The sequence below is a fragment of the Drosophila biarmipes genome, chromosome 3L (genome assembly GCF_025231255.1).
Source record: "Drosophila biarmipes strain raj3 chromosome 3L, RU_DBia_V1.1, whole genome shotgun sequence".
Lineage (NCBI taxonomy): Eukaryota > Metazoa > Arthropoda > Insecta > Diptera > Drosophilidae > Drosophila > Drosophila biarmipes.
In genome coordinates, this window is record NC_066613.1 from 20294940 (window position 1) to 20321070 (window position 26131).

A 26131-nucleotide genomic window follows, 5' to 3' on the forward strand; every position below is an offset into this window, starting at 1 on the left:
CGAGGTGCTCGATGTGTGGTGTGTCTGCTATTGTAGTTAGTTGCTGCATGTGTGGTGTCTAAATTTACATATAATTTAACACTAAGTGTGTTCTTGTGTCGCTGTATGCCGGGGGTTTTTCCTAGAAGATCGATCGTTTAACAAATGACATGAGTGGCGGAGAGCGGGGGGGTTATTAAAAGTACAATTTCTTGTTTATTAAATGTAATTTTCGTTCTTTTCCGCTTTTTAGTTTGTTATGCGATACATTGGTTAAATAATTACAGGTATATAAAGTTAATATGTTTATGCTATCCAAGTCGCTAGCCAAAATACTACGATAAAACTCAAAGGATCGGTTAAATACACTTATCGAAAAATTCTTATATTTTGCTTGCATGTTTTACATTTACCAGTCGTCAGAGCGGACTAAACGATGAGTGGTGGGGGGGGATTCTGGGTGTTTTCTGGGGGGGATTCGGGACCATGGCTGCGAATTTGGGGTCGGCCAACAATCGTAATATAATTTACACACGCATCGACAATTTGGGCAATGGGCAAAGGAACAAATAACTCGTGCACAATTTAAATATTCATATGCATATTATATATATATGTTCGTATGTAGGTAAGTATGTTTAATTCGTACACAAAAATGTTCATATCCCTTATAGCCATTAAATATATATAATAGGTATATAATCTGAAGTTACAGTTAATAAGGATAATAATTTATGTATTTGAGTGCGTGACAAATTTTTCATTTTAATGGTTTTCGTTAATAATTGTTTGCTTATTTTGTTTTGTTTTTTAAATAGTCAACTCCTGTACAAAATTGAAATTTATAAGTGAGAAATTAAAGGTAGAGAACGAACTGAATCGTAGCGCATAGGCTACGCACTAAAAATAGAAAAAAATGTACAATACAAAATCTTTTCGAATAATCTTACATCTAAAGCTAACTATGCATTCTGCATTTTATAGTTATTACATAATTATTTCATTTTTTTGTGGGTTTTACATTTGTTTGCTTTTGTTCTTTTTTTTTTAAAGTTTTTTCATTTCTTTTTTTTTGTTGTATGTTTTTCAAGAGTCTAATCGATAAGGTTTTCTTGTGTAGGCGTTCGTTCATAAATTTATGTTTATTTTCGGGGCTGCTCAGAGCAACCCGTTGGAGGCGCCTGAGACGTCCTTGGGCTTCCGGGGGGCGTAACAGGAGGATACCAAGGGGGCGGGTTGGGCGGCCGGGGGTGAGCGTCAACCAGTCCCTGCTGCGGCATTTGGGCGAGCTTTAGTAACCACTAAACATTAACTAAATAGGTATGTATGTATATTATTAATTAATTATAATAATTCACACGTTCAACTTAAGGCTACCGTAATTAAATAATTTGCAATTTAAAAGAAAGCAAAAAATAAGGATAGGGGCAACTATAATTAAGAAGCAGTTCTTTTTTGTTTTCTCTTCCGTTTTTCCCATTGTCTGGGGCATTTTTTACGTTTTTTTTTTGTTCAGCTAAGAATTTTGCAATTTTTTTTGTTGTTAATTTTCTTTTTTTTTGTTCTTTTGTTTTTCTTTTTTTTCTGTTTTTAGATTAAGACCCTTTGATGCCACAGCAGGAGATGCGCTGCCGTCACCGCGTCTCACTGAAAGTAGTTGTAGAATCCGGTCGTGGCCTGTCCCAACTCGCGGATGGCCGCAAACGGATCCTTCTCCAGGAGATCGCCTCCGCCACCCGGCTGCGCGCCCTTTCCGCCCGCCCCCGATCCTGCCACGCCCGCCTGCGCCTGCGACTGTCCCGACGGTGGTCCTGCGCCACCGCCTCCGCCAACCACCGCCTGTGGTCCCTGGCTCAGCACGGCCGCATAAGTGGTTGCCGACGAGCCGGAGGACTGCTGGTGATGATTGGCCGCCTCCGAGTGGGGCACACTGGGCGCCATGGCCTGGAACAGATCCACATCGTGACCGCCCCCCTTCAGCGTATTAAAATTGTTGTACAGCAGGCCGTGCATGTGATCCGATGACTTCACCGAGTGATCCACCACCGAGTTGTTGGCCTGAAAGAGTGCCTCTATCAAGTTGGCTCCCGCGTCCATTCCATGCATGTTGTTGTAGCCGCCGTTTCCGCCTCCAATCCCGTTGCCGGCCAGCGCCTGTCTTCGGTACAGCGGCACCGAGTTGTTGCCATTGCTCAGCATGCCGTTGTTGTTGCTGCTGTTGTTATTGTTGTGGCCGCCGACTCCGCCGGCACCCATTCCAATGCCAACGCCGCCAACTCCTGCGCTGTTCACGCCCACGTTGTTGTGCATGCTCAGGTTGTTGTAGGGCTTGTCATTCAACAGGGCATTGCCGGCTAAGTAAGACAGAAATATATTAACCCTATGATTGTCTAAATCTTTGCTTAGCTTACCATTTCCCATAAAGTTGGTGTTTCCGACGCCGCCCAGGTTATTGCCGCCGCCATTGGGTGGCGCCTGATGCAGACCAGGTCCAGGTCCGCCCAGATGATTGGGATACAGTGGTCCAGGGCCTGGCGGTGGCTTGGCCTGCTGCTGTTGCTGCTGCTGCATCATGGCAAACAAGCGGCTCTGCTGCTGCTGTTGCTGCTGCTGCTGCTGGAGATCGGCGCCGCTCAAGCCGTTGCTCAGTTGAGGACCAGGTGCATTGCCCGCGCCAGCCACCATTCCCAGCACATCTCGCAGTATGGGCTGTGCAATGTCATTGGCTCCATTCATAATCGAGTTGAAGACCAGATCGATCTGTTGGTTAAAGTTCTCCAACGGCGGTGAAGCATCCACGGATTGCTGTGGCGGCTGCTGCTGCTGTTGGCCCTGGGGGTACATCATGGGATACTGTGGCCGCTGCACATGGGGATTGTTGAGCATCGGATTGTTGACCATCTGTTGCTGCGGTGGCTTGTGTTGTTGCTGTTGCTGCTGCTGCTGCTGCTGCTGATGCTGCAGTGTGGCCATCACCTGGCGCAACATGTCTGCGAATTTGTTGGCTCCCTCCTGGCCCACGGTCTCGAGTAGCTTAAGGTACCACTTGTACTGCTCTTCCTTCGGATACAAGGCCATTTCATAGATGCTCACATTGGGCGGTAGCAGCTCATGGGTCAGTGGACCAAATCGCATGGAGCTCGGCGATGGCTGTTTGCCAGCATACATGAACGGATTGGGTGGTGGCTGTTGTGGCTGCTGTTGCGGCGGTGGTGGGGCTCCTGGATTGTAGCCAGTTCCGTTGTGCCGCATATAGGGCGGCGGTGGCGGTCCGTTCTCCATGGGCGACATGGGTCCATTGGGCACACTGCTGCCCCGCTGCATTCCCATCGGCGGCGCCTGCTGCTGCTGCTGCGATGGCGGCGGCGGTGGTCCCGGTCCGGGTCCGTAGAGCTGATGGTGCGGCGGCGCCTGGCCATGGTTGTAGAGCGTCTTCTTGGCCAGGTAGCCCAGTTCGCTGGGGTTCCTCAGCAGCTGAGCAGCCGCCGAAGCGTTTGGCGGTGGTGGCGGCACACTGCCACCTCTTAGGGGCAGCGATGGGGTGGCGTTGAGTGGCGGTGGCAAAGGTCCTGCCCCGCGTCCCGGAGCACTCACTGGCGGTGGCTGTGGCTGCTGCGGCTGCTTACTTGGCGGCAGCACACTCCACGGATTCGTTTGCGGCGGTGGCCCCCACAGACTGGCATTGGGATTTTGCGGCTGCTGCTGTTGTCCCGGTCCGGGGCCTTGATTCTGCCCCTGCTGCGGCGGCCGCCAGTGCTGCATGGCTGGATATTGTCCATATGGTGGCGGAGGTCCTCCGCCGCCTCCACCTCCGCCTGGCTGCTGTGCTGGTGGCGGTCCGCCGGGTGGCATGCCCCGCAAATGCGGTGCCGGTGGCGGTGGTCCCCGCATTCCCATGTGTCCACCACCGCCTCCGCCGCCGTAGTGTGGAGGTGGTCCTGGACCAGGGCCCGGACCACCGCCGGTTCCTGGTCCAGGACCATTTCCAGACTTTCCTCCGACGGCAGCAGCAGCGGCCATCATCGCCGCCATGTGAGTGGAGTACATGTGGGTGAGCTGTTGGTTAGCGGCCATGGCGGCCGCCATTTGATTCATCTGGTGGGCAGTGGCCGCTGGTCCCGGGCCCAGCATCCCAGCTGCATTGCCGAAATGGGCCGGAGGACCCGGTGGCCCGTGGCCGCCATGTCCGTGCTGCGGTCCATTAAGGTAGAGAGCAGCCTGCTCCCGCAGATACGCCTCCGGTTGCAGGGCACGTGGCACAAACTCCGGCGCCAGGGGATTCAACACATAGCAGCGTTTCAGCTCCACGCCATCCAACTGGGAGCGCAGATTCGACCAGGTCAAGCCGAATAGAGACTTATGTTCGTCGCAGATCTCGATGAAGCGCTCCCACACCTTTCGGCAGCGGCCAATGGAGCAAAGGGCCACCGGATCGCCAACCACTGCCACCAAAGATTGGGCACGTGTGATGGCCGTGTTTAGCAGTTTGGAGTTGCTCAAGAAACCATAATCCGTGTCGGCATCGCCAATGCTGGCCGAGGAGGCCGCTCCCGGGGCACTTCCTTGGGGCATGCAGGTGCGTCGGGTGCGCACTGTGGAGAGGAACACCGCTCGGAACTGTTTGCCCTGGACGTTGAGCACTCGCTCCACGGATATTCCACCCATGCGGCGTTTCCTCAGCTCCGAACGAATGCGAAACACCTGATCCGCGTAGGGAGTCATGATGCCAATGCTGGTATCGTTGAGTTTACCCCAAGCACTTGGCCAACGTTTCCGCAGCTCGGAAACCCTTTCCACCACCTCATAAACCTCAGCATTATTATAGAAAGCAGTTGAGTTTTTATCCTGAACATCCTCTCCTCGGGTAGTAAAGAAGGTCAAAGGATAAAAGCGCTCGTGCCTTGGTTGCTTGCCGGAAGCCACCAGCTTTTGTTCGTAGAAAAGCTCCGAAGTGAAACGGATGATGGCCTCGTGTGCTCGATAGTTCTCGCACAGCAGGATCTTGCAGGGGAAGTTGGATGGATAGTGATCGTACAGCCGTTCCAAGAGCGATATATGCAGCTTGCGTTCCTTGGCAAAGGCGGAGAATAGCTCCGGGCTCATCTGCATGTGATCTCCGGCCAGGACGATCCTCGTAGAATCATTTGCCAGAGCCAGCGGCATGATGGCCTCGCACTCCATCGCCTGAGCAGCTTCGTCCAGAAAGATGTGGGTGAACAGGCCCTTGGGCAGCCCCAAGGTGGCCAACTCCATGCTGATACTCAGGGTAACCACAACAATCCTGTGCCGCATTATATCCTCCACCGTGGGCCGCTTGAAGTTGCCCACTCCATCGGTGATGCAGTACTTCTGCACCACACTGTTCACGGTGGCCGACCATCGCTTGTGGTAGTAAACACGCAGCGGTGTCGCCTCCTCCAGACCCTCCTCGATCCACGGATGCAGGTACTCCTTGATGTACAAGTCAGCGGCTGAATTTGAGTGCGTGCAGATCAGGATCTTGGCCTCCGGTTGCGCCAGAAGTTGCTTAATGGCTTGAGCCAGTGTGTAGGTTTTTCCAGTGCCAAACGGTCCTATCAGCAGAATGGGCGGCAACTTAATGCTCAGCGCCGTGGTAATGGCATTTACGGCCTCCCTCTGCTTGGCATTCAACTTGGGTTCGCAGGCATCGGACCACTGCTTCTTGGGTGTCCAAGGTATGCTGGGCTCCAGTTCCGTGGCCGGAAAGATAAGCCTGAAATCGGTGATCTTATCCACGGCATTGTGCCACTCACAGTATGGCATTCGATTCAGCTGGAACTGTATATCCACCTCCAGCTCCGTATCCGCCTGCAGAGCCATGGCCTCCACACATTTTGCAGATAGTTTCAAGTAAATCACATTCTTGCCTTTGTCCTCGATCAACGCCTCGTAAACAGCACGGTTACTGGGATCCGCTTTGGAATCCGGTTCCTCCGGCTTTGAGATATACACACTGCTGCAGTTGGAGAGAATCAAGCGTCCGGGGGATGTATCCTCCGAAATGTCCTTGCCCAGACGCATGAGAGCAAACAGTTCACCCGCCAGGGAGTACTTGGCTGTACTGGTGGCCATGCCCGCCGGGGTGAGGATGTAATTCGACGCCACTGTGAGTCGTGTCCTCACATTGTACCTGGCTATCTGCTCGTAGCGGGCAATCTCCTCCACAGACAACAGCTCATGGATGCGCGATCGGTAGTTGTTCTGCGTCAACCGCTTCTCCACAATGGTCGACTGTGTCAACGTGAACGTGGCTGCCCTGGGGCACGGATACCTCTCCAGCAGCTCCCTCTCATGCTCCAGGTCGCTGAGATAGGCCTCCGTCTTCAGATGGGTGCCAATTGTGGTTTCGAAGCGCGTCAGCTGCGTGTTGGCCACATCCCATCGGGTGGCCGAACTGTTGATAATGTCCCGCTTGATCTCCTCGATTTTCTCCGCATCATTCACGGGCAACACATCCACGCACAGATGCCGCACGAGCAATGGCTCCTGGCCCACATCGAAGCAGATGGCTTGGCGAAAGGTTCCGTAGATCTCAGTGTGAAACTCAACTGTGATTTCGTGGGTCAGAGTGGCAGAGTCTTCGCCGGAAGGCTCCGTCTGAGCTGAACTGCCTGGCGCCACCCACTCTTGGTCGGACTTGAGCTCCATGCAGGTCTCCGTGGGCTTGCACATTTTTATGGACTTCAGAGCAAAGTGATTGCGATGGGCATCCTGCAGGAGGGCTATCGCCTTCAGGGGCTTTTTAGTCTCCAGCTGGAAGAGCCACTCCCGCTTCGAGGTCTTCGAAGCGATGCTGGTGACCAACTGCTGCTCGCAGCGCGCCTCCATGTCCGGCACTCGCTCGCACATGACTCGCTCCGGCGCCGTGGCCTGGATCCATCGCTCCAGCACTTGCTCCGTGTACGATTTGCCGTAGAGCTCCTTCTCGCAGGCCTTCTGCATCCGCATCCGCCGGTACTCGAAGCGCTCCTTCCACTCGTTCAGCTCATCCTGGCCATGGGCCTCCACGCACTGGGCGCCGTAGTGGCAAGTGTGCGCCTCGCTGAACGTCTCGCACAGGGAATAGGTGTCCAGCGTGTAGCCACGGGGCGGCGGACGCCACTTCCAGTCCCGGCCTAATCGGAAAGTAAAAATATTTGTTATTGTGAGTGACTTAAAGTTCATGTTTTCAGTGAGAGAAAAAAGCAAATCTAGGGTAGATAATCATTTATTTATATGATTTTAAGAACACTGTTTGAATTTTGTATTTAATCATTTTGATTTATATTCTGATGATGCACTTTGGGATACAAAAAAATGTAAGATACCTTCTTCATAATAAAGTGATCAATGTATGAAAATGAGTATAAAACACAACCAAGATTGTCCTATACTCATAACCTTAAATAATTTCAAAGAATTGGGTAAAACAAAAAGAAACCTCATCAAAATTGGCCTTCTATTTATAGAACATATAATGCATAATAATTCTGACAATAACCAGAAATAACCTTTCTTGTTTTTCTGTTATATTTAATTCTTTTATATCAGATTAGATTTTAAGCAATGATACTTCCCCATCCACCTATGAATATTGAATTTCCCTATGTATTCTTATTCTTACCCATCTTTTGTTCCCCGAAACTCACCCTCATCGCTCATGATCACCTTCTGGTGGGCCTCGGTCTGGCAGTGCTGTCGCAGCTCGTTCCTCGTCTGGAAGGTGATGGTGCAGTAGCTGCAGGTGGTGGATGGGGCCGCCTGGTCGCCCTGATCCGAGCCCGAGCCGTCGCCGGATCCCGTCTGGTGCTTGCCGGCAGTGAGCTTCATGGCCGCCAGCAGATCGTTGGTCTTGTGGAGACTAGTGCTTGAGCTGGACATGGTGCTGCTGCTGCCCGTGGAGGAGCTGCTGCTGCTGCTGGCATAGCTGCCGATGCCATTGCCATTCTGCTGTTGCTGCTGCTGTTGTTGCTGCTGCTGCTGTTGCTGCTGCTGCTCTCGCTTCTTCAGACCCTTGTTGCTAAGCAGCTTGCTGTACTTGTCCAGCGGCAGGTTGTTAGTGGCCCAGTGATCCAGCTTGGTGTCCAGTATGGCCATCTCGTCCTCGAGACGGGCGTGCGGGATCTTCAGGGCCTGCGCCTTGTGCTGCCCATTCATAATCATCTGGATGATGGACTTGTAGCGCTCGAGCGTCTTGGATATGTCCGAGTAAATCTGCTGGCCGCTCAGCTCGTTGATCCACTTGCTCAGAAAGATCTCAGCGTCCTAAAAAATAAGATGAGTAAGTAAATTAGCTAGTAATTTTGAGTTTAGGATCCTATCCTAAATAATCCTCTTTAATATTAGCAAATTGATTTTTTAACTATAGCTTTCACCCACCCCGTATTTGTGCATCTTGAAGAGGGCGTGGACGAGCCATCGGCGTGCCCTGGACACGCTGGCCAGGCACTCGGTTTGCTCCGAGAGCAGCGTGAGCACCTTGTAGGCATCCGCCAGGCAGCCCTCGAACTTTCCTAGCTCTAGGAGGCACTCGCATCGGCCCAGCAGGCAGGCGATCTGCTGGTCCTTCTGGGCCCTCGAACCGGCGCCCTGGCCACCGGTTGCCTGGCCGGGATTGGGCGAAATCAGCTGGTCATAGAGCGCCACGGCACGGGCCCAGCTGCGGCGACGCACCATGTCGTGGGCCTGCATCTCCTTCTCGGCGGCCATCGTTACTGGCTGGTTATTGGGTTCTCCTCCGGTTGGTCACTCATGCATGTGAGGCTGCTTCAGGTCCTTGTCTTGATCGCTCGTCTAATTTCTAGGTCGATTCTGTTCGGGAGAAGATTTCACTTAGGTTTATTTTATGTTTACTTGGCTGCTCTTTAATACTCACATATCTTAACAGTTTTTTTGGGTGGTTAATAATAAGAAATCGAATATCGTTTTTACATTAATGGTTTAGATACTTTGCGGGCATTATGTTTACTGCAATTAGAGAAATTCAGGGTTTTCAATGGAAGAATTTTACAGAGGAACCATGAGGGGTTGTTATATTTATTTTACTTTATATTCTGTTAATATTATTTTAAGGTGTTTTTATGGTTGTTCGTATTGTTTTTTAATTTTTTATTTTAATTATTTTGAGGGATGATTTATTTTTTATGATTTAAGATTTTTTATATATTATGAAATTTTGAAATTGTTAAATGTAGTTATATATTAAAGTCTTGGTTTTTTTTATACCATGTACTATATAGGTTTTTAGACTTTTAACTGCTATTTTCGCTGCTATATATATATATATATTATTAAAAAACGTTAATGGAACTAAGGAAGAGATAAATGTATTCTTATTTAACTCCATTATAACTATATATCTTGATGGTACTGTTTCATAGGCTTGCATATATCATTTTCGTTTTGATAATATTTCTTTCTGTGGACTCAAACAATTTCTGGTGAATTGTCGGCTAGATGGAACCCAAATTGTCTGCTGGAACCGAGTTGTTTGGACCGAAGCAGAAATTGTTTATATCTGGGGGCAGTAGCCACTGCTCGGTTCTTATCGGATCCCAAACAATTGGGTGTAGCATGGACGGACGGATTCATAGAGCCCGCCGGCGACCGTGGAGGCGTGTGATAAACAACAAGCCCGAGTGCTCCTTCGGCCGTCTTTATTCTTCGATTTACACAATTTTCATTCTAATTTGGTTACGCAAAATTTCATAAGAGCAATTTTCACACTCGCACCGGTACAAGGGGGGGCGGGAAAACACGGGGGGAGTGGGGGAAAAGCGCTTGCAGAGAACGTGAAAATTTGCAAGCATAATTAAAAGTAATTTTCGAGTTGCTTCTTTTTCTTATTTTCTTTTTTCCCCCTTTTTTTTGAGGTGTTTGCTCTCTTTTTGCTGCTACTTTTTTTGCTGCGTGTATGTGTGTGCGTTTTGTTGTTGTGCGGTTTTTATTTATATGCGGCAATAAATGGGTATTATTTACAACAAATGGCGAGTGCAGAGTGTTAGCAACTGCGAATGCTTTTCAATTAAGCCCTACTATTATTCAATGTTGATTTTTCTTGGCTTTTTCGCGTACATGGTCAGATTTTCCTGGCCTGGCGTTGCCTATTCAGCTGTTTGCAGGCTGGTTGAGAGCACTTTTCTTGGTTTTTCCTGGGTTATTCAACGGTTTATACCGCCATCCGCAGGTTAGGCGTGTTTATTTGTTAATTTGCACAATGCCCGAGAACTGAGGAGGATTTATTTTACCATTTTTCTTTTTACGTGCTGAAAACAGCAGACAGTCGACAGTGTTGGCTAATGTCGCTGGCACTCTACGCCGAGTATCGCATGTGGCCATCAATGGTGGCACACATTTTACCTTTCTCTTTTGTGGGCTTATATGTAACACACTTTTTAAAGCAGTATCATATGTCGTTTGGATTTATTTTATTTCTTTATACATTGGGCAGCAAATGGGCGAAAACAAAACACGAGTATCGGCTGCGGGCGCTGTCCAGCACCGAACGGCCGTTTGGCAACACTGACGCATACACTGCACGATGAGTTTGCCATATGAAAACGGCAACTTATATGCGCACCATACAAGCGAATGACCGCATTGCACTTTTATCTGATTAGTCAGTTGTTTATGCGGCTCGTCAGGCGTTTTGCATGCTCAGCAGGCGACAGCGCTGCACTTTTCCCCAGCGCCACACTCGCATTTCACCCAGCCAGCTGTAGCTCTGCTGGCCAATTTGTCGGCCCTTTCGGTTTTTCGCTGGCTTTCACGCTCTTACGCCGCTCCATTACCTTTATTTGCACTAATTCTTATTGTTTGTACACTAGGGGCTAATTATATTTTACATGGTTAAGCACAAAACTATGAGAGAAAATGCACATCACGTCGAAAAATGTTAAAAATAAGTTATGTATGTATGAGGGAAAAATTCGCGAAATGCACCAGTGCTGGGCAGCGTGGCGCGGAAGTGCTGCCCATAGCCGAGCAGAAACCAGGCACTATCGATAACAAGGGGGAGGGAATACATCGAATTTGAAAAAGGGCGCAAAGTTTTTGGCTTCTTTTTAAATATTTAAATAATTGGTAAGCATAATGAATTTAAAAAGTAATTAGGTTATGAATAGGCTAGGAAAATAATTTTCAAGCCACAAGCACTAACTATATTAATTTAATCTTTTTTTGTAAGTAAAACCGATGTATTTTAGATAAATAAACAAGTAAATTAAAATTTTTAAATTATAAATTAATACTTGGCGATACGTTTAATATTTGCTTTCCTTAATATAATTAGAAAACAGGACTTGGGCTTGCAAACTGTTTACTTCAAGTGAAACTCTTGCTTTAGTTTGAATTCACTGTAAAGTTGTTTATTCGAAACATTTCAATTGATTTAAATACGTTGTAAACAGGCTCTTGTCTAATGCTCTCGTTTGTGGGGCGGTACGTAGACCTGCTGCTGGCGATCACCGCGGTAGCGTGAGTGCTGATGCTGCTGGTGTTGCTGCTGCTGGTGAGCATTGCTCAGCGGTCTGTTCTGGGCATCGGTGATGGGCAGGATGTCCGCCTTGAGGACCTCCTCGTGGTTTCCATAGCCCATAAAGAAGACCACACATGTTTTCTCCGACACTCCCGTGATCTCAGCCTCGTAATACTGAAAGTTTAAGGAAAGATCATTAGGTATTTTCTATCAAATGTCTAACTACATTTATAAGTATGTTTGGCTAATGGAAATGGTTATTTATACCTACAGGTTACTTGCACCAATTAGGATTTCATTTGAAATGGGTTAACAATTTAAGCCGACTACTACAATTCGATTAAAGTTCAGCGACCTAGACTCACCCTTCCATCGTCCCAGTACTTGGCCATGCACAAGTCGCCCTTCTGCCACTGCCAGGGGTCGCCAGGCGTCATCCCGAACTGCTCCCTTGGCGCAGCCTGCGGCACAGGCGCAGGAGCCGGCTGCGCATGTGGATTTCCTTGAACTGAGGCTGCTACGGGAGCAAAGGAGGTCGGTGGCAATTCCATCTGCTGCTGCTGCTGCTGGTTGGGCATCGTGACACCCTGACTCTTGAGCAGGCTCATGGCAAACTCGTTGGCCTCCTTGCTCTGGAAACCCATGATCTTGCTGGGATCGTACGTATAGCCGTTCGCCAATTGACTGTAGTTGGCTTGCGAATGATGCCGGGCATTGTGATGCTGATTCTGATTCTGATGCTTCTGGTTAGCTTGAGCCTTTTCCGGCTTCTGCGAAGGCAACTGGGCTGCTGATGGCTTCAGCTGGTTTTCTGTTCCTGACCCTGCTCCCGCCTGGCGGCTGCCTTGACCCTGGCCCTGCTTGCGTCGATTCTCTCGCTTGGGAGCACTGCTCACCTTGAGATTGGCCGTTTCTTCGGTTACCTTGTTCAAACGGGCGGTGAAATCGTCGCCAGCGTTGTTCGAGGGCTTTGCCGTGGCATTCGCTGAATTGGATCCTGCGTTGACCGACTGCTGCTTACGCCTGTTGCCATTGGCGTTGCCGTTCTCTCCTCTGTTCGAGCCTCCACGAGTGCTGCCTCGGTCGCTGCCGCGTCTGTTGCCGGTGTGCTCCTTTCCGTTGGTTGCTTCTGGTTCTGGTTTAGCCTCCGGATTGGTTTTGGCTGACGCGTTGTCCGCGCCATTGCGATTGGAGGCTTTGACAGACGTGGCCTCCGGTTTATTACGTCCAGCTCCACGTTCGTTAAAGCCTCCTCCACGCTCTCTGGGTGGTCTGTCCTCCCTGTGAGGTTTCTCCTCTCTGGGAGGTCTCTCCTCTCTGGGAGGTCTCTCCTCTCTGGGAGGTCTCTCCTCCCTGTGCACTTTCTCCTCCCTCGGCGGTCTTTCCTCCCTCGGTGGTCTCTCCTCCCTGTGGGCTCTCTCCTCCCGCGGTGGCCTCTCGTCCCTGCCACCACCTCGATTACGTCCTCCGCCCCGTGACGAACCAGCATGTCCACCACGATGCGCGGCAAAGCTGCTCGACACATTGTTCTCAAACCTCGAACGATCCGCAAACTTTCCTCCTGCTCCTCCTCCGCCTAGAGCTGAAGATCTGCTATCCGCCTCGCCGAACCTGGTGCTTCCAAATTGCTTGAATGGATTAAAGTGATTAGTGGTGGGTGGGGCAGTTGGAGCGGCAGCAAAGGTCTCTGCGATGCTGGGAGCCGGTGTCTCCGTTGCGGGCAGTTTTGTGGTTAGGAAATCGAACAGCGTGGCATTGGCAGCGGGCTTGGCCGCTTCAGCTTCATCCTTGGCGCTAGCTCCACGTTTTCCCTCTCTGGGCGGACGATCTCCACGTCCCGGACGACCCATGGCTTCGATGGGGCCAACTCCGCCAGCTTCCTTGCGTCTTTTAAGGTTGAACAGAGCACGCTCTAGGTTGTTCCTTGTGGAGTGCAAGGCACTGCGGGCCTCCTCCTCGCTGAAGCCCTTGTCCAGGATCTTCTTGATGTTGTGATCGATGATGTTCTGTCCCCCGCCGCCGAAGACCTTCTTGCCGCCCGCCTTGGTGGCCACTGCAATGGCCTCGGTGCGCATGGCATTGAACTCGTCGTTCTCCTTGACCGGCTTATCCTTGTCGCCCGAGGAGCCCAGACTCTTGAAGTTCCTTTCCCTTTCGGCGGTGGTATCGATTTTCCGGCCAAAAGCCACCCAAGGGGGCGGAGCAGAGGTGCCGCTCAGGGGACGACCACTGCGCGCGTACCTCAGCATGGTTCTGGCCAGATCCCACTTCTCGTAGAGCGCGTCCACACGGCCGCCGAGGAGCTGAATTTCAGTGGATTTCAGCAGAAGAAATCCCTGCATCAGCTGCAGTTTGTCGGCCTTGAAAAAGATCTTGCTGCCGGGCGCCACATTGAGGTTCAGCTGGGGCACTGGCTCCAGCTCGAGGGCCTGAATCGAGTTCTGGCCATCGCTCAGATCCAACTGGAGGAGGCGGGGCGCCGCCTTCGACTCCTCGTTCGCCTTGGGGGCGGCTATATTCCGCACTCGCTGCACCTGCAGCACAATCCGGCCGGGCAGAGAGGCATCTTCGCGTTTCGCGGGCAGTGCGCCACCGCCTATGTCGCGGATATCTCGCTGGAATCGCGAGCAATGGGTTATTATTGATGATTACATAGGAAGCAGCCGGTGCGACATCGCCTACTCAACTCACATTCAGTGCATCATCGACGATTTTGCGGGTGTCCTCGCTGTTAACGGCTGTGGTAACGATCTTGAGGCCCTCCTCCGTCAGGTGCCTGCGTTCATCATTAGTTCTGGTTGCTCCCTAGTGATTCAAGGCGTACTCACCATCCCAATTCTTGTAGTTTCTTGGCTAACTCCATTTTTTCATGAATACTTGTCTTTTTCGCAACCCGAGTACTAGCGATGGCAGAAATGGGATGTGTACTCGCTAGTGATGGGCGTGCGTGGCCAGTCGATATATCGGTTGCGGGTAGATCAAGGTATCGTATTCGGCTGCTTTTTTTATTTATCATAACTAGATATTATAAATTTATTTAATAAATAAATAAAAGTTACTTACCTTGCTCAATCCTTAATGATTAAATTTTTAAAAATTACCTAATGAATGTTTTTTTTAAAGACTAAACCTTTCTTTAACTAAATTCTCAAGCAACTTTGTTTAAATTTAATAGGTAAAAATAAATTATCATTTTTAGATTTAGATTTTAGAATGGAAAAATGCAAGAAATGCGAATTTTATAGGGAAACTATCTCGTTTTAAGTAAATAAATTATAAAATAAAAAAATATTTTTTTGAACATAAAATCTGCAAGAAAATCAATAGTTTAATATTCAACTATATAAAGTAAGGAATACCCCTTATGCCCGCCACCTATCGATAGCAAGCATATGTGCGGCTCCCTGGCCAAACCACGAACGGTCACACTGCCGGGAAAGTGTATAAAAAGGGGCGGCCGTCGGCAGAGCGAGTGAATAAAGGTTCGCGAGCACAACGTTTCTTTTCGAGAGCGGAGTAATTTTCCAGTCGACAAACAGTGTTTGAACACCCAAACGAGATTTTCCGAGACCCGCCTACAAATTGCAAAACCCAAGGAGCTGCAACTGCACCCGAGTCCGCGCAACAAACCTGTGGAAAGTGCTAGAAGAAGTTAGAAGGAAAAACTGTGACGCGATCAGAGCCAAAAACAAGAACAACAACAGCGAACGGTCATCGGACGATTTATAGAACCTAACGCAGAGTCCAAAGCATGAATCTGTCATTCGCTGGCTGCGGATTTCTGGGCATCTACCACGTCGGAGTGGCCGTCTGCTTCAAGAAGTATGCCCCGCATCTGTTGCTGGAGAAGATTGGAGGCGCTTCGGCCGGCTCCCTGGCCGCCTGCTGCCTCCTCTGCGATTTGCCATTGGGTAAGTCCCTTCCCCGTGAGCTCATGGGCGGGCGCAGGGGGGTTTCTAGGGGGTGATATAAGGAGTGGGAAATCTGTCAGACTATTTTCATAGATCTCACAATATTGAAAAAGGTTTTTAATATTAAAATAAAAAGTAAAAACTCAGATTCTTTGCCTTAAAACATTTAAAGTTTCCATTTTTATTTTGTTATTTATAGAATATAGTAAGGTAACTTAACGATTTTTATATTATAATTTTATATTTTCATTTTAAAATTGAAGGAACCAATGTTATAAATCCATTTGCAAGGGATTAATGAATATCTTAAGCCTTTAAAGAACTATAGTATTAGCTCATTCACCTGGTTTTCAAGAACCTTTTTTTATAAATATTTAAAAAATAAAACAGCTTTGGTATGTCATTACTTTTACCAAGAATGTATGGTGTAACTTGGTCTTTCCTAGGAAACCCCCTGTTAAATATTTTCATCACCCCCTCTGGCATTTACTCTACGCCTCTCCCCCTTTCTCGTGAAACACACACACACACACACGCACATACGCGAAACAGCTGACTGCAAAAACAACCACTGGGCAGTTCGATGACTCTGTTGGCGGGAGGGAGAAGGAGTGAGGCCGAGCGAGAGAGAGAGCGCGATGCTGCGGCTCAATATAAAACGCATTGCATTGAATTGATAAGCTTGTTTGCGTTTGTAGGTCGCTAGGAAGTCAATGGGGGCTTTCGTAACTGCCTGCGATAGTGTGGGTTTTTGGGCGTGTTTGTCCAACTTCGAAGGGGGCTCGTCTGCCGGAGGAAAAGCGCGACGCAGTTGAAAACCCCTCGAAAACAGAAAAACAAGTTTCGTAGCCCGGGACAACGCACTTTGTAAAGGCGGCACCCAAATCTATGGGCAAATGGTTGGGCCACACAAACACAGCAGTGGGCAAGACAATAGAGTCTTTGCTCTACAGTATTTCGGGGAATTTGGAATCGAAAAAAATAAAACCAAAGTATTTCATGGAATTTAAAAAAAAAAAATTGTATATTATATTTACTATATTTTAACTGATATTAAGATTGGTTCTTAAGTCTCTTAATAAATTCGGAAAAGAAGAAATGTGTTAAAAAATTTAAGGCTTTACTGATTTGCAAATTCTTTTATTAATTTAAAAAAATCGCCAATTTAAGCCCGAACTCTTAATCTTATCTTAACTAATAAAAACAAAATTTCACACATTAAACCAAACTCTTGGTGATATTTTCCTAGAATTGATTAAAGCTGTAAGGCGTCAGAATGAGTGATTAAAAACATCCCTATCCCATAACTGTACCTACCATTTCGACCCCAACTGTGCGCTTACAAACCTATTTTGATCGAGATGCCTGAAGGTCGAGTGTTTATTCATATATTTTGTTTATGCTTAGGAGGCGCGTTCATCGAACGTCGCCTAGGAATTCGAGGCAAGCAGTTGCGCTGCTGTGGAATCGGCTCTATATATAGAGCTGTGAATAAAATATATATGGGGCCTGTAACGCGAGCTCTTGTTTTTTCGATTTTTTGATGTGTAACGCTTCGTTTGTATCGTGGGTATAAACATGTCAATCACTGGGGAGAGCACAAAACTAGCGAGGGATTAAAAACAAATGTCAGCTGGATTACTCATGGCTACTGCAGCGATTGCAGATCGGGGGCCTTATCGCCTGACCAGGGTAATCGAGTGCCATAATCTGGAATAACGTCAGCAGAGGCAGCAGCGTTCGATCGTTAAGGCAATCAATCGCGGTTTTATTCGCTTTTATGCCAATGGGATGATCATCACCCCCGGGGCTTAAGAGCCCCATGCTCGATTTCCCCTGACTTTGGTTCCATTGAAGTTGCCTCACAGGGAATACTGCGTTCTGAAATTGGGGGTTTTGATCCCGAAGTCGAAGAACAATACATTTCGGGAACTCCTTTGTTCTGCGAATTATCAAGGAGTGGAGATACCATCGATCTTGTTGCTTTATATTAACGGAGTCGATAAGAAACATGACAAATTTTCTCTTCCTGAGCTACCATTCTAGCTTCATTTACATCATTACTCTGGCTTATTACTTGTTGCATCCTCCCCTGCTTTTCAGGTTTTCATTTCTACCTACCTGATCTTTATCCTCGACTGGTAGAAAGTTCTTTGGCCTGGCCAGGTGCTGCAGGTAACTGGAATTTTCCTGTAATTTCAGTTGCCACTTTAATTGCCGCAATTAAATTTGGTCGGTTGCATTCTGATCTAGGTCCACTTGATTACTCAGCACAGAGCGTGTCTAATTTGGACTTTAAAAGTCGTTGTGCAGTTCACTCGGCTCGTGCAGGGTTTAGGGTCCTAAGTACACAGGTATAAGTACAGCCGTGTTCCACAGACAAAAGACAGACGTTTTGTTCCGCCGACAGATTAGATTTGTGAAAGTTTGTACTTGTTTTCGGGCTTGCCAACAGTGCAGGCCCGAAAAGATGCGACACGTATTGGATTTTAGCCAGAGAACTTGAAGTTTGGGTACACTTTAAGTGGAAAAGAAAGTTAGAGATCTAAAAAGCCCAGTGTATTTGAAAACTTTAAAGTCTATTATAATTTTAACTCATTCTAAAGTCATTATTATCATGATATCGTATCATGATATATGATACATCTATATCGTCATATAGAAAATAATGTTTGTTAAAAAACTTGAAGTTCTATTATACTTGTACAGTCATTTTAGAGTTCTATTATCATTATGATCATCGTACCATATCGGATTTGACTTTGAGAACTGGAAACTTTAAGTAGAAGAGAAAGTTGGAGATTTAGATAACCCAATTTACTTAAAAACTTCCATTTCTATTATAGTTCACAGTCATTTTAGAGTTCTAGTATCATAACTGTCATCATATCACATAGGAATTCAATTTGCGAACTGTAAAGTTGGAGATTTAAGCACACTCCAAGCTTTAAATTCTATTATAATCCACACTCATTTCACAGTTCTATTACCACTATTATCATCTCCATTTCCTTTGTGCCGAAAGTGCCAGCTTGAATACAAGGGTTATTCAGATAGGGAGTTGCAAAAACACCTCATCCGCCTGCTAATAGACCTATTCATTCATGACCGCTCTTTTATAGCCCTATTTATCAAGTGTCCACGGCACTTCCTCTTTGTTGTTGGCACTCGAACCACTTGAACACGAGTTGGGATCGCCACGCGAACTTGTCACCGCATCGTATGACGACGGTACCGCGAACTGTATTGCCCAGATATGGATATCTCACCTTCTCCGCATTTCACCGCCAAGTGGTTAACCCCCTCTCTTGATAATGGCGAATTTTATTTGCAATCACTTTGGCACACCACTTCGTGCCTTGGTGACAGAGGGCCCTTATAAACAGATCGTTATCAGCGAATGGAAATTGCCGTATTTCGATGATGGATTCTCCCCCTATAAAGTCGCACTTCTAAATGCACATCTGTAAATACGAGTATTTAGTCTAGGTTTATTTTTAGTGGAGGAGCCAACGGCCGACCTTCAAGTCGAGTTGCCAATCTGGAAATTTTAGAATTTCGAACTGCAATTCATTGTTCGTTCGTACAGGAACGTACCTATATATTCATTGCTTATCGGTTTGATTTACCTTTATGGGCACGGTGTGTTATCACGGGGGAGTCATGTTTTGTTGCCGATTTCCGTCGCTTAAAGTCCAAGTTGCGGGTGTATCTGACATTCGCCTACGTAGTATATAGACCACAGACTTCTGAATGGTCGTCTGCCCGTCGCGATTTCGTGGCATCTGGCAATTCGACAAATATGAGTCAAGTGCAGTTTCGCAATTTAAGTCGCACATCATCGCTGAGCTCTTTGTCTTTGTTTGATTCGGATCGATCGCCATCGATTGACGTATTTTGCATTGGGCTTAGTTTCCTATTCCTTTTCCCAGATGATTAGAGCACAAAGCAAATGCTATCTGCATATTTACATGTGGCTCGCAGCTGGCTCCCATAGCCTATAGTACATAATGCTATCAGCTCTGCGGGGTCCTCTGAACGTGGCGTATCTTTCAATGATCTCCTACGCTCAATAGATCGCCCATGCAAGTGGGGCCGATCATCACTATCGAACGCATTATTGTTGATTGACACACTTTGCGCGGCACACAAAACTAATCCACGATAACACTTGGTCACAGGCCGGGTTTCGAATGGGATTACTAGAGCTTTCTTCTGGGCCCAAAGCTATAATTTGGGATACACTACCTATTTAAATAGAACTATCAAAATTCAAGTAAATTCTAATTAAAATCCATTGTATAGTCAAAAGATCTTATCATAATATATAACTAAATGATCTTTTCTATTTCTATATCAAATGGAACAAAAAATAGCAGCTGCCACTGTTCAGGAACAGAGTTCCAGCGCACCTTTCTCTTTTCTGTTTCAACCTCCCTAAACCACCCTGAAAAAGAAATGAAAGCGAAACATCCGAAAGATTCCCGAAATCCGTTGCCAAGTGCAGAGAATTCGTGGCATTGCAACGTGACCCATATAAATAAATGTATTTGTGTAACGCCTGCACAAAGCGCAAACAACAAACTTGTATAGTCAAGGTGATAAGTATGTCTACCAAAATCATTATAATGTATTAAAAAAGTAAAAAAAATAATTGTAAAACTACTGTTAATGAAGGTGAGCTACCAAGCGTGAAGCCATTATATTTCAGGTTTTATAATGACAAGACCATTAAATTTATAGTTTCAAAGTGTTTAAAGCGGGTCGAAATGACGAAATTTAAATATGATATGAACCGAAGAGTAAAGATACTATATCTTTAATTGCGGAACAACCCCCTACACTTTATCAGTTGGAAAAACTACGTTGGAAAAGGGATGCCAAATATTGACCGATTCCATTGAAAGAATTTTGGGTGCGAGAAGTCCTACAAGTCACCAGATAAACAGAACTACACTGTAAACATAATTACTTGGCCCACTGTACACATGTACGCTATGTAGATACATTTGTATCTGTAAGTGGGTAAACTATGCGCAAGCGGAAGAAGCAGAAAATTCAGATATTCTGGTCTTCGTGCTCTTCGAATACAACCACAATATCACGTGATGAGGCCTTTTATTTTTGTTTTTGGGCGCCCAGCGACAAGTGGGGAGAGCCCAAGAGAGCCCGAAGAGCGGGCATTACACGAATTTTGGGGGTCAGACCTCGGCAATGGGGGTGTGTGCGTGTGTACCGTGTACCGCTCTCTTTCCTGTTGAAAGTTTGTTGCCTTTTCTTTTCCAGCGAGAGCAACAACTGCATGCGTATGTTACTCCCCCTTCCCCTTGGAAACTTGTTTGCCCATCCATGGAAGTCGAGCCCCCAAAGAAATTGTATTTTTGGTGCAGCTGTTCGTGTGTGTGTGTGTGTTTATGTTTATGCGCTGGTGCGTTTCCCTCTTTACGTTGTTTACGATTTCGTTCCGTTTTGATTTCCATTTTCCATCTGCCGTTAGGCCCCCGACCTCCAAAGTGGGCGTTAGTTGCACTTGACTTGCGGTTAAAGCAGACGTAATACCAGGGGGCAAACTGTACATTCCACGCACAGTTATGGTCGTAACATCAGAACTCTTTAACTTTTCGATCATAATAGGTTAAAAACGGGTGATTTTAATAGATAGATGAGTTACACGTCAGAGGTTTCCGTTTAGAAAATATATTAGAAAATTATTAGCATCATTATCATCATCTCGAAATTACACTAGGTTGCAGAATTTTAATCGTAGAAAAACACTGGGTTGAAAAGGTTATAAAAACAAATATTAAGCATTTTCTAGTTTAAATGATACCGGACTCTACCAGAACGACCTTCATTCATATTAGTATTATTTTCTTATAAAGAAGGTATCACAAATATGTTGATGTAAAGATATACTGCAGTACTACCCAAGGTTAATTTTTATTTATTGTATTATTTTAACCCAGAGAAGCCACGCCCACTTTTCCCCTTCCCTTTTCTGAAAATAAAGCTCATTTCAGCACTCATTTATTATTTGCCTAGGAAAAACACAAACAAAAATAATTAAGAGGGCAGCACGTAACTTGATAGCGTTGTTTATTCGCATTTTCCTCTCTAGTTTATTATTGTTGTTGACAATCGAAAGCGGAATAGCGAAAACAAATTGATATATTACCGGGAATTGGGACCCCCAGGGGTTCCAAGGGTTCTTCAGCGCGGTGCCTAACTCCAGCCGTAACAATAGGGTTCAATGTCGTGGCAGCTTTTAATAGTTCCACTGATAAGCGAACGTTATGTCACTTGTTTTCCAACCATGGGGTTAACCCTCTGTACAGATTCGCTCGTGTGACATAATTCCGGGGCTTAAGATAGGTCTCAGCCTTAGCTTTCGCTATGGCCTGATTCGGTTTTACGTCAATTTATGGAATACAACAAAATCGTACATGATTTCATGTGTACATTCTAACCTTATCATTTCCATAGCTGTAGGCCGTTTATTTCCATCTAATCAAAATATTTGGGAAAGTACTCGCGTGTGGCACTACGGGGAGCTCGATTTCTTATCAACAGGGCACTCGGCACACGCGAAACTACTATTTTTATGAGCACATTATGGGAGCTTGGGTTCCCAAATGGGTACAATAATTATTTACCTTTGGGCACATTTATAGTTCTGTAAACCAACCTGAAGTTACTGGGGTTTAAGTAAATGTTAAAATGTTAGTAATACAAGTACTAGAAAGAACAAGTCATTCAATTAACGAAAATATTGTTATGAGTACAATATGGTAGCATCGGTTCCCAAATAGGTACAATAAATATTTTGCTTTGGGTACACTTATAGTTCTGTAAACTAACCAGAAGTTACTTAGGCTTAAGTATACCAATAAAATGTTTGTAATATAAGTATAAGAAATAACAAGTGATTCTAATAACGAAAATATATAAATATGGGAGCTAAGGTTTCCAAATGGGTACAATAATATGTACCTTTGGGTACAATTATAGTTCAGTAAACTAACCAGAAGTTACTTAGGTTTAAGTATACCAATAAAATTGATGTAAAATTAGGAAGAAGGCTACGATTTAAAAACGAGCGATTCGAATATCGAAAAATGTGGGTCATACCTATTTGCAAATATAATAGATCTATTTTGCAAACCTATTTCTGAACTTGTTGATTTTTCCTTCAATTAGCAATTCGATTTCTATTAACAAGTAAAGGTTTTGGAATCGTATGATAAAGCACCATTATGAAACAAGCTATAACTCAAGTTGTACCACATGGCGGGATCCGTGGTGGCTTATCAGCCCCATAAACTGTTGGTTGGGGGTCGATTGGCAAATACAGCAAAGCAAACACTTTCAAACCACTCAAGGCTCGTACGTCATTTCCCCTCATAAGCGGGGCGGGAATTGGCCATAACAATAACACTGCCAAGAGCACCAGTTGACCCTTTGGATGACACAATGACGCAAAAGCCGCGGGCATCATCAGACGCAGATCAACAATCTGGGGGAAGCGCGGCATGAGATAGCCCAATGAACCCGAAAATGTCAATATTTTATAAGCTTGATTAGCAAGGGTATGGAATACACAGTCGATCTCCTCCCAGTCTAACTGAAAATGTTCTAGAACTAATATAAGATTGATTGATTGGAGTTGGGGTTAGGCACTGCTAGCTTTACTGAATGGGCCATGAGTTGGGGATCTAAAGTCCAACTTTTTATTGGCCAGCTATAACTAGGATTTAATAGAGATTTTTACTAACCACTTTCCTTTTACTTCATATTTTACAGGCAGCATGACCTCCGATTTCTTCAGGGTGGTGAACGAGGCACGCCGCTATTCTCTGGGTCCCTTCAGTCCCTCCTTCAACATCCAGACCTGCCTGCTGGAGGGCCTACAGAAGCATCTGCCGGACGATGCCCACAAGCGGGTTAATGGACGCCTACACATCTCGCTCACGCGAGTTTACGATGGCAAGAACGTGATCATCTCGGAGTTCGAGTCACGGGAGGAGGTACTCCAAGCGCTGTTGTGCGCCTGCTTCATCCCCGGATTCTCTGGCATTCTGCCGCCCAAATTCCGCGGAGTTCGCTACATGGATGGCGCCTTCTCGGATAACCTGCCCATTCTGGACGAGAACACCATCACAGTGAGCCCCTTCTGCGGGGAGAGCGACATTTGCCCCAGGGACCAGAGTTCGCAGCTCTTCCATCTGAATTGGGCCAACACCAGTATCGAGATCTCCAGGCAGAACGTCAATCGGTTCGTGCGCATTCTGTTCCCGCCGCGTCCCGAGTTCCTGTCCAAGTTCTGTCAGCAGGGATTCGACGATGCCCTGCAGTTTCTGCACCGCAACAATCTGATCAACTGCCGGCGCTGTGTGGCGGTGCAGTCCACCTTTGTGGTTTCCGAAACGGTGGCCCAGCCCCAGGAGTTCGACCCCGAGTGCAGGGAGTGCAAGAAGCACAGAAAGGTAAGGATTCAGAAGGGGTTTCCTTCCTAGCTTCCCGAATAATAAGGATTTTCCTAATAAACTGTGTTTTTACCTTTACTAAATATTATTTTTCTTATTTTCCAGGACGCTTTGAGCTCAAATATGCCTCAAACAGTGCTGGATGTGATCCAGGACTACATCGAGCAAGCCAATAAGGGTCTGGCCAACTGGATCTTCAAGCATCGCGGCATCAAGCTGCTTTCCCTGCCCGCCACAGTGCCCATGGACTTTCTCCTGGCCACCATTTCAAAGTAGGTTTCCATTAGTTTATAGTATAAAGCCATATCACTAAATATAATACTTTATTCATATTTTAGAATATCAGCCCTGACGCCCAAACTCACCAAGCAAGCCAGAATAATGGTGGAGGACTTTATTCTTCAGTTAAATGACGCCATGCGGATACGCCTCCTAAACAAATTCACGGTGAGTTAATTACATAAGCAATTAAACTGCACTGAAAGCTGAAGGGGTAAACTATATTATCCCCAAAGCTATGATTTAAAATTCAAATTAGTCGATTTTTAAGTGTATTTTTCAACGAACGACTCCTTGTTTTGCAGCTCTATGACCAGCCCCACTTTGATGCCACAGGACTTCTACATTCCAGCCGTTTATATGGTCCCCGTGTATCCATTCTTGTGGATGAATGGTGAGTTAGTCTATTAAAATCCTCAACCAAAATATAGTTTAACTAATTTATAATTTATTTTTTAGTGGCGCCACCCCGCTGGAGGACGATGTCGACAACTTTGAGCATGTCCTCAAGATGACCACGCACAACGACGCTCTCTACGCCTACTACTACACCGACAACAATACGAACAAGGTGAAAGTGACCGAGATTTTCGACTTTGACGACATGACGGAGCACGACGAGCTGGCCACCGACCTGCAAATATACGAGGGATCGGTTGAGGATCACCCCAATCCCCACCAGCACAGCCACAACACAGTGGTCAGTGAGTGGAATGGCGTTGAGTCAGGTTAGCATCTAAACTAAGATCGCCTCTTTCGCTCAAATATCACATCATTCTGTAGACAATCGTATCATTTGCAAATTGAATCAACGCCATTTTTTGCAGTACAAATTATGCCCACGACTCCAGAACTACACGACGTAGCCTTTTAAAGCACTCTTACACAGTTATCCAAAAACTATATTGACTATAAATGCACCTTCATAACCCTTCACCCACTCAAGCATTAAGTCGAAATTTTAAATCATTGGCAGGTAAATGATCTAAATTATCAATCGATTCCCCTTTAAACCCATTCAAAAGTTTCATTTCATTTGGTTGAATCTTTGGAAAAGTAAAACTAATGTGTGTGTTTCCTTCTAATGCTCCGCAGACTTCTTCATCGACGCCCAGACGCCAGATGTGGAGGATAGCAAAACAACCGCGCCTCAGTTTGCCCGCCTGGATCTGGAGCCCGAGTCGGATGCTAGTGTGCTCAGTGATCCCGAGGTCGATCAGAGTTTTGGCACCCCAACGCACAGTACCGATATGTATATAGAAGTGGAATGAGGCGGGATGGGAGGCGAAGGAAGGGGTATTTCGGGGGTACTAGTCCTAGGAACTGTAACGAAACATCTCCAAAGCGGCTCGTAGCAAAGCGAAAAGCCTAGTAGCGTTTCCATTAGCCTAAGTATTAGTCTTAGTACGACCAACGTATGTACCTAACTTAACTTAGCCCTTAGCTGCCACTGTATCATCGCCTGTTTGTAAGCGGCAATTAGCAAATAATTGCACTCTTGTTATTAGTCACCCCCACGCGACTTGTATTACATCCAAATCCCATCTGTGTTTAGCCTAAGTTGATAATGTATAAACAATAAAGCATTAAACAAGATTTACACAACGCGTGGTGTTTGAATGGAGGAGAAATGTGAGGAAAGTTTTCAAAGAAGGCAATTTATGTAAATGTATTACAAATAAAAATGGTTAATTTATAGAAAAAACTTTGATATTAAATATTGACAACCAAAAACTTTTTCATGTTGAGAAACAAATAAATAAAACAATATTTTCCAAATTTGGGTTTATAAATACAACTTAAATATTCTTACACATATTTTCTTTCACACAAATTTTGTAAAGTTTAGAAGCTTTTCATTATAAAACACACTTCGTTTTAATGTAAGAAGCTTTCCAGTTTTAACATATTTTTTATAGTTTTCAGTTTAGTTTTTAATAATTTTTGAATAGTTTTCCGAGTTAAAATTCCGTTACACTTATCGATAACCACTGCAATCGATA

At 46.0% G+C, this 26131-nt stretch overlaps 3 protein-coding genes across 8 annotated transcripts; 1 reads left to right on the forward strand and 2 right to left on the reverse strand.

The window, feature by feature from the left end:
• Positions 1 to 172: 172 nt before the first annotated feature.
• LOC108034994 (probable helicase with zinc finger domain) lies at positions 173 to 10929 on the reverse strand. 5 transcript variants are annotated; one of them, XM_017110331.3, is made up of 6 exons: positions 10770 to 10929; positions 8855 to 8946; positions 8359 to 8790; positions 7629 to 8244; positions 2391 to 7115; positions 173 to 2333 (listed from the first exon to the last, which is right to left on the reverse strand). In XM_017110331.3, the coding sequence occupies exons 3-6, from the start codon at positions 8686 to 8688 to the stop codon at positions 1624 to 1626; spliced, it is 6381 nt and encodes a 2126-aa protein (XP_016965820.1). In that variant the 5' UTR covers positions 8689 to 8790; positions 8855 to 8946; positions 10770 to 10929; the 3' UTR covers positions 173 to 1623. The 5 variants fall into 5 exon arrangements, with proteins under 5 accessions (XP_016965820.1, XP_043951336.1, XP_050742671.1 ...); XM_044095401.2 differs by having other exon boundaries at positions 8359 to 8779; positions 10770 to 10925; XM_050886714.1 differs by having other exon boundaries at positions 10824 to 10904.
• A 350-nt stretch (positions 10930 to 11279) lies between these two features.
• On the reverse strand, positions 11280 to 14391 carry LOC108035566 (tudor domain-containing protein 3). Its single transcript, XM_044095402.2, has 4 exons — positions 14284 to 14391; positions 14147 to 14231; positions 11821 to 14070; positions 11280 to 11629 (listed from the first exon to the last, which is right to left on the reverse strand). Exons 1-4 carry the CDS (start codon positions 14316 to 14318, stop codon positions 11396 to 11398), a joined length of 2604 nt encoding a protein of 867 aa, XP_043951337.1. The 5' UTR covers positions 14319 to 14391; the 3' UTR covers positions 11280 to 11395.
• A 525-nt stretch (positions 14392 to 14916) lies between these two features.
• LOC108035464 (patatin-like phospholipase domain-containing protein 2) lies at positions 14917 to 25733 on the forward strand. 2 transcript variants are annotated; one of them, XR_007763668.1, is made up of 8 exons: positions 14917 to 15366; positions 23167 to 23849; positions 23955 to 24121; positions 24188 to 24296; positions 24434 to 24522; positions 24588 to 24856; positions 24956 to 25104; positions 25224 to 25368. XR_007763668.1 is itself a non-coding variant. In XM_017111110.2 (7 exons), the coding sequence occupies exons 1-7, from the start codon at positions 15207 to 15209 to the stop codon at positions 25397 to 25399; spliced, it is 1653 nt and encodes a 550-aa protein (XP_016966599.1). In that variant the 5' UTR covers positions 14918 to 15206; the 3' UTR covers positions 25400 to 25733. The 2 variants fall into 2 exon arrangements, 1 of the variants encoding a protein (XP_016966599.1); XM_017111110.2 differs by lacking the exon at positions 24956 to 25104 and having other exon boundaries at positions 14918 to 15366; positions 25224 to 25733.
• The last annotated feature ends 398 nt before the right edge of the window (positions 25734 to 26131 follow it).

Coding starts and splice junctions, on each gene's coding strand:
- LOC108034994 (XM_017110331.3), bottom strand. CDS start 8,688: ATGGCCGCCGAGAAGGAGATGCAGGCCCACGACATGGTGCGTCGCCGC. Junction 7,116..7,628: donor GGTGATCATGAGCGATGAGG/GTGAGTTTCGGG, acceptor CTTTCCGATTAG/GCCGGGACTGGAAGTGGCGT. Junction 2,334..2,390: donor CACCAACTTTATGGGAAATG/GTAAGCTAAGCA, acceptor TGTCTTACTTAG/CCGGCAATGCCCTGTTGAAT.
- LOC108035566 (XM_044095402.2), bottom strand. CDS start 14,318: ATGGAGTTAGCCAAGAAACTACAAGAATTGGGATG. Junction 14,071..14,146: donor TCGTCGATGATGCACTGAAT/GTGAGTTGAGTA, acceptor TCGCGATTCCAG/CGAGATATCCGCGACATAGG. Junction 11,630..11,820: donor AGTACTGGGACGATGGAAGG/GTGAGTCTAGGT, acceptor TTAAACTTTCAG/TATTACGAGGCTGAGATCAC.
- LOC108035464 (XM_017111110.2), top strand. CDS start 15,207: ATGAATCTGTCATTCGCTGGCTGCGGATTTCTGGGCATCTACCACGTC. Junction 15,367..23,166: donor CCTCTGCGATTTGCCATTGG/GTAAGTCCCTTC, acceptor CATATTTTACAG/GCAGCATGACCTCCGATTTC. Junction 24,297..24,433: donor GCCTCCTAAACAAATTCACG/GTGAGTTAATTA, acceptor CTTGTTTTGCAG/CTCTATGACCAGCCCCACTT.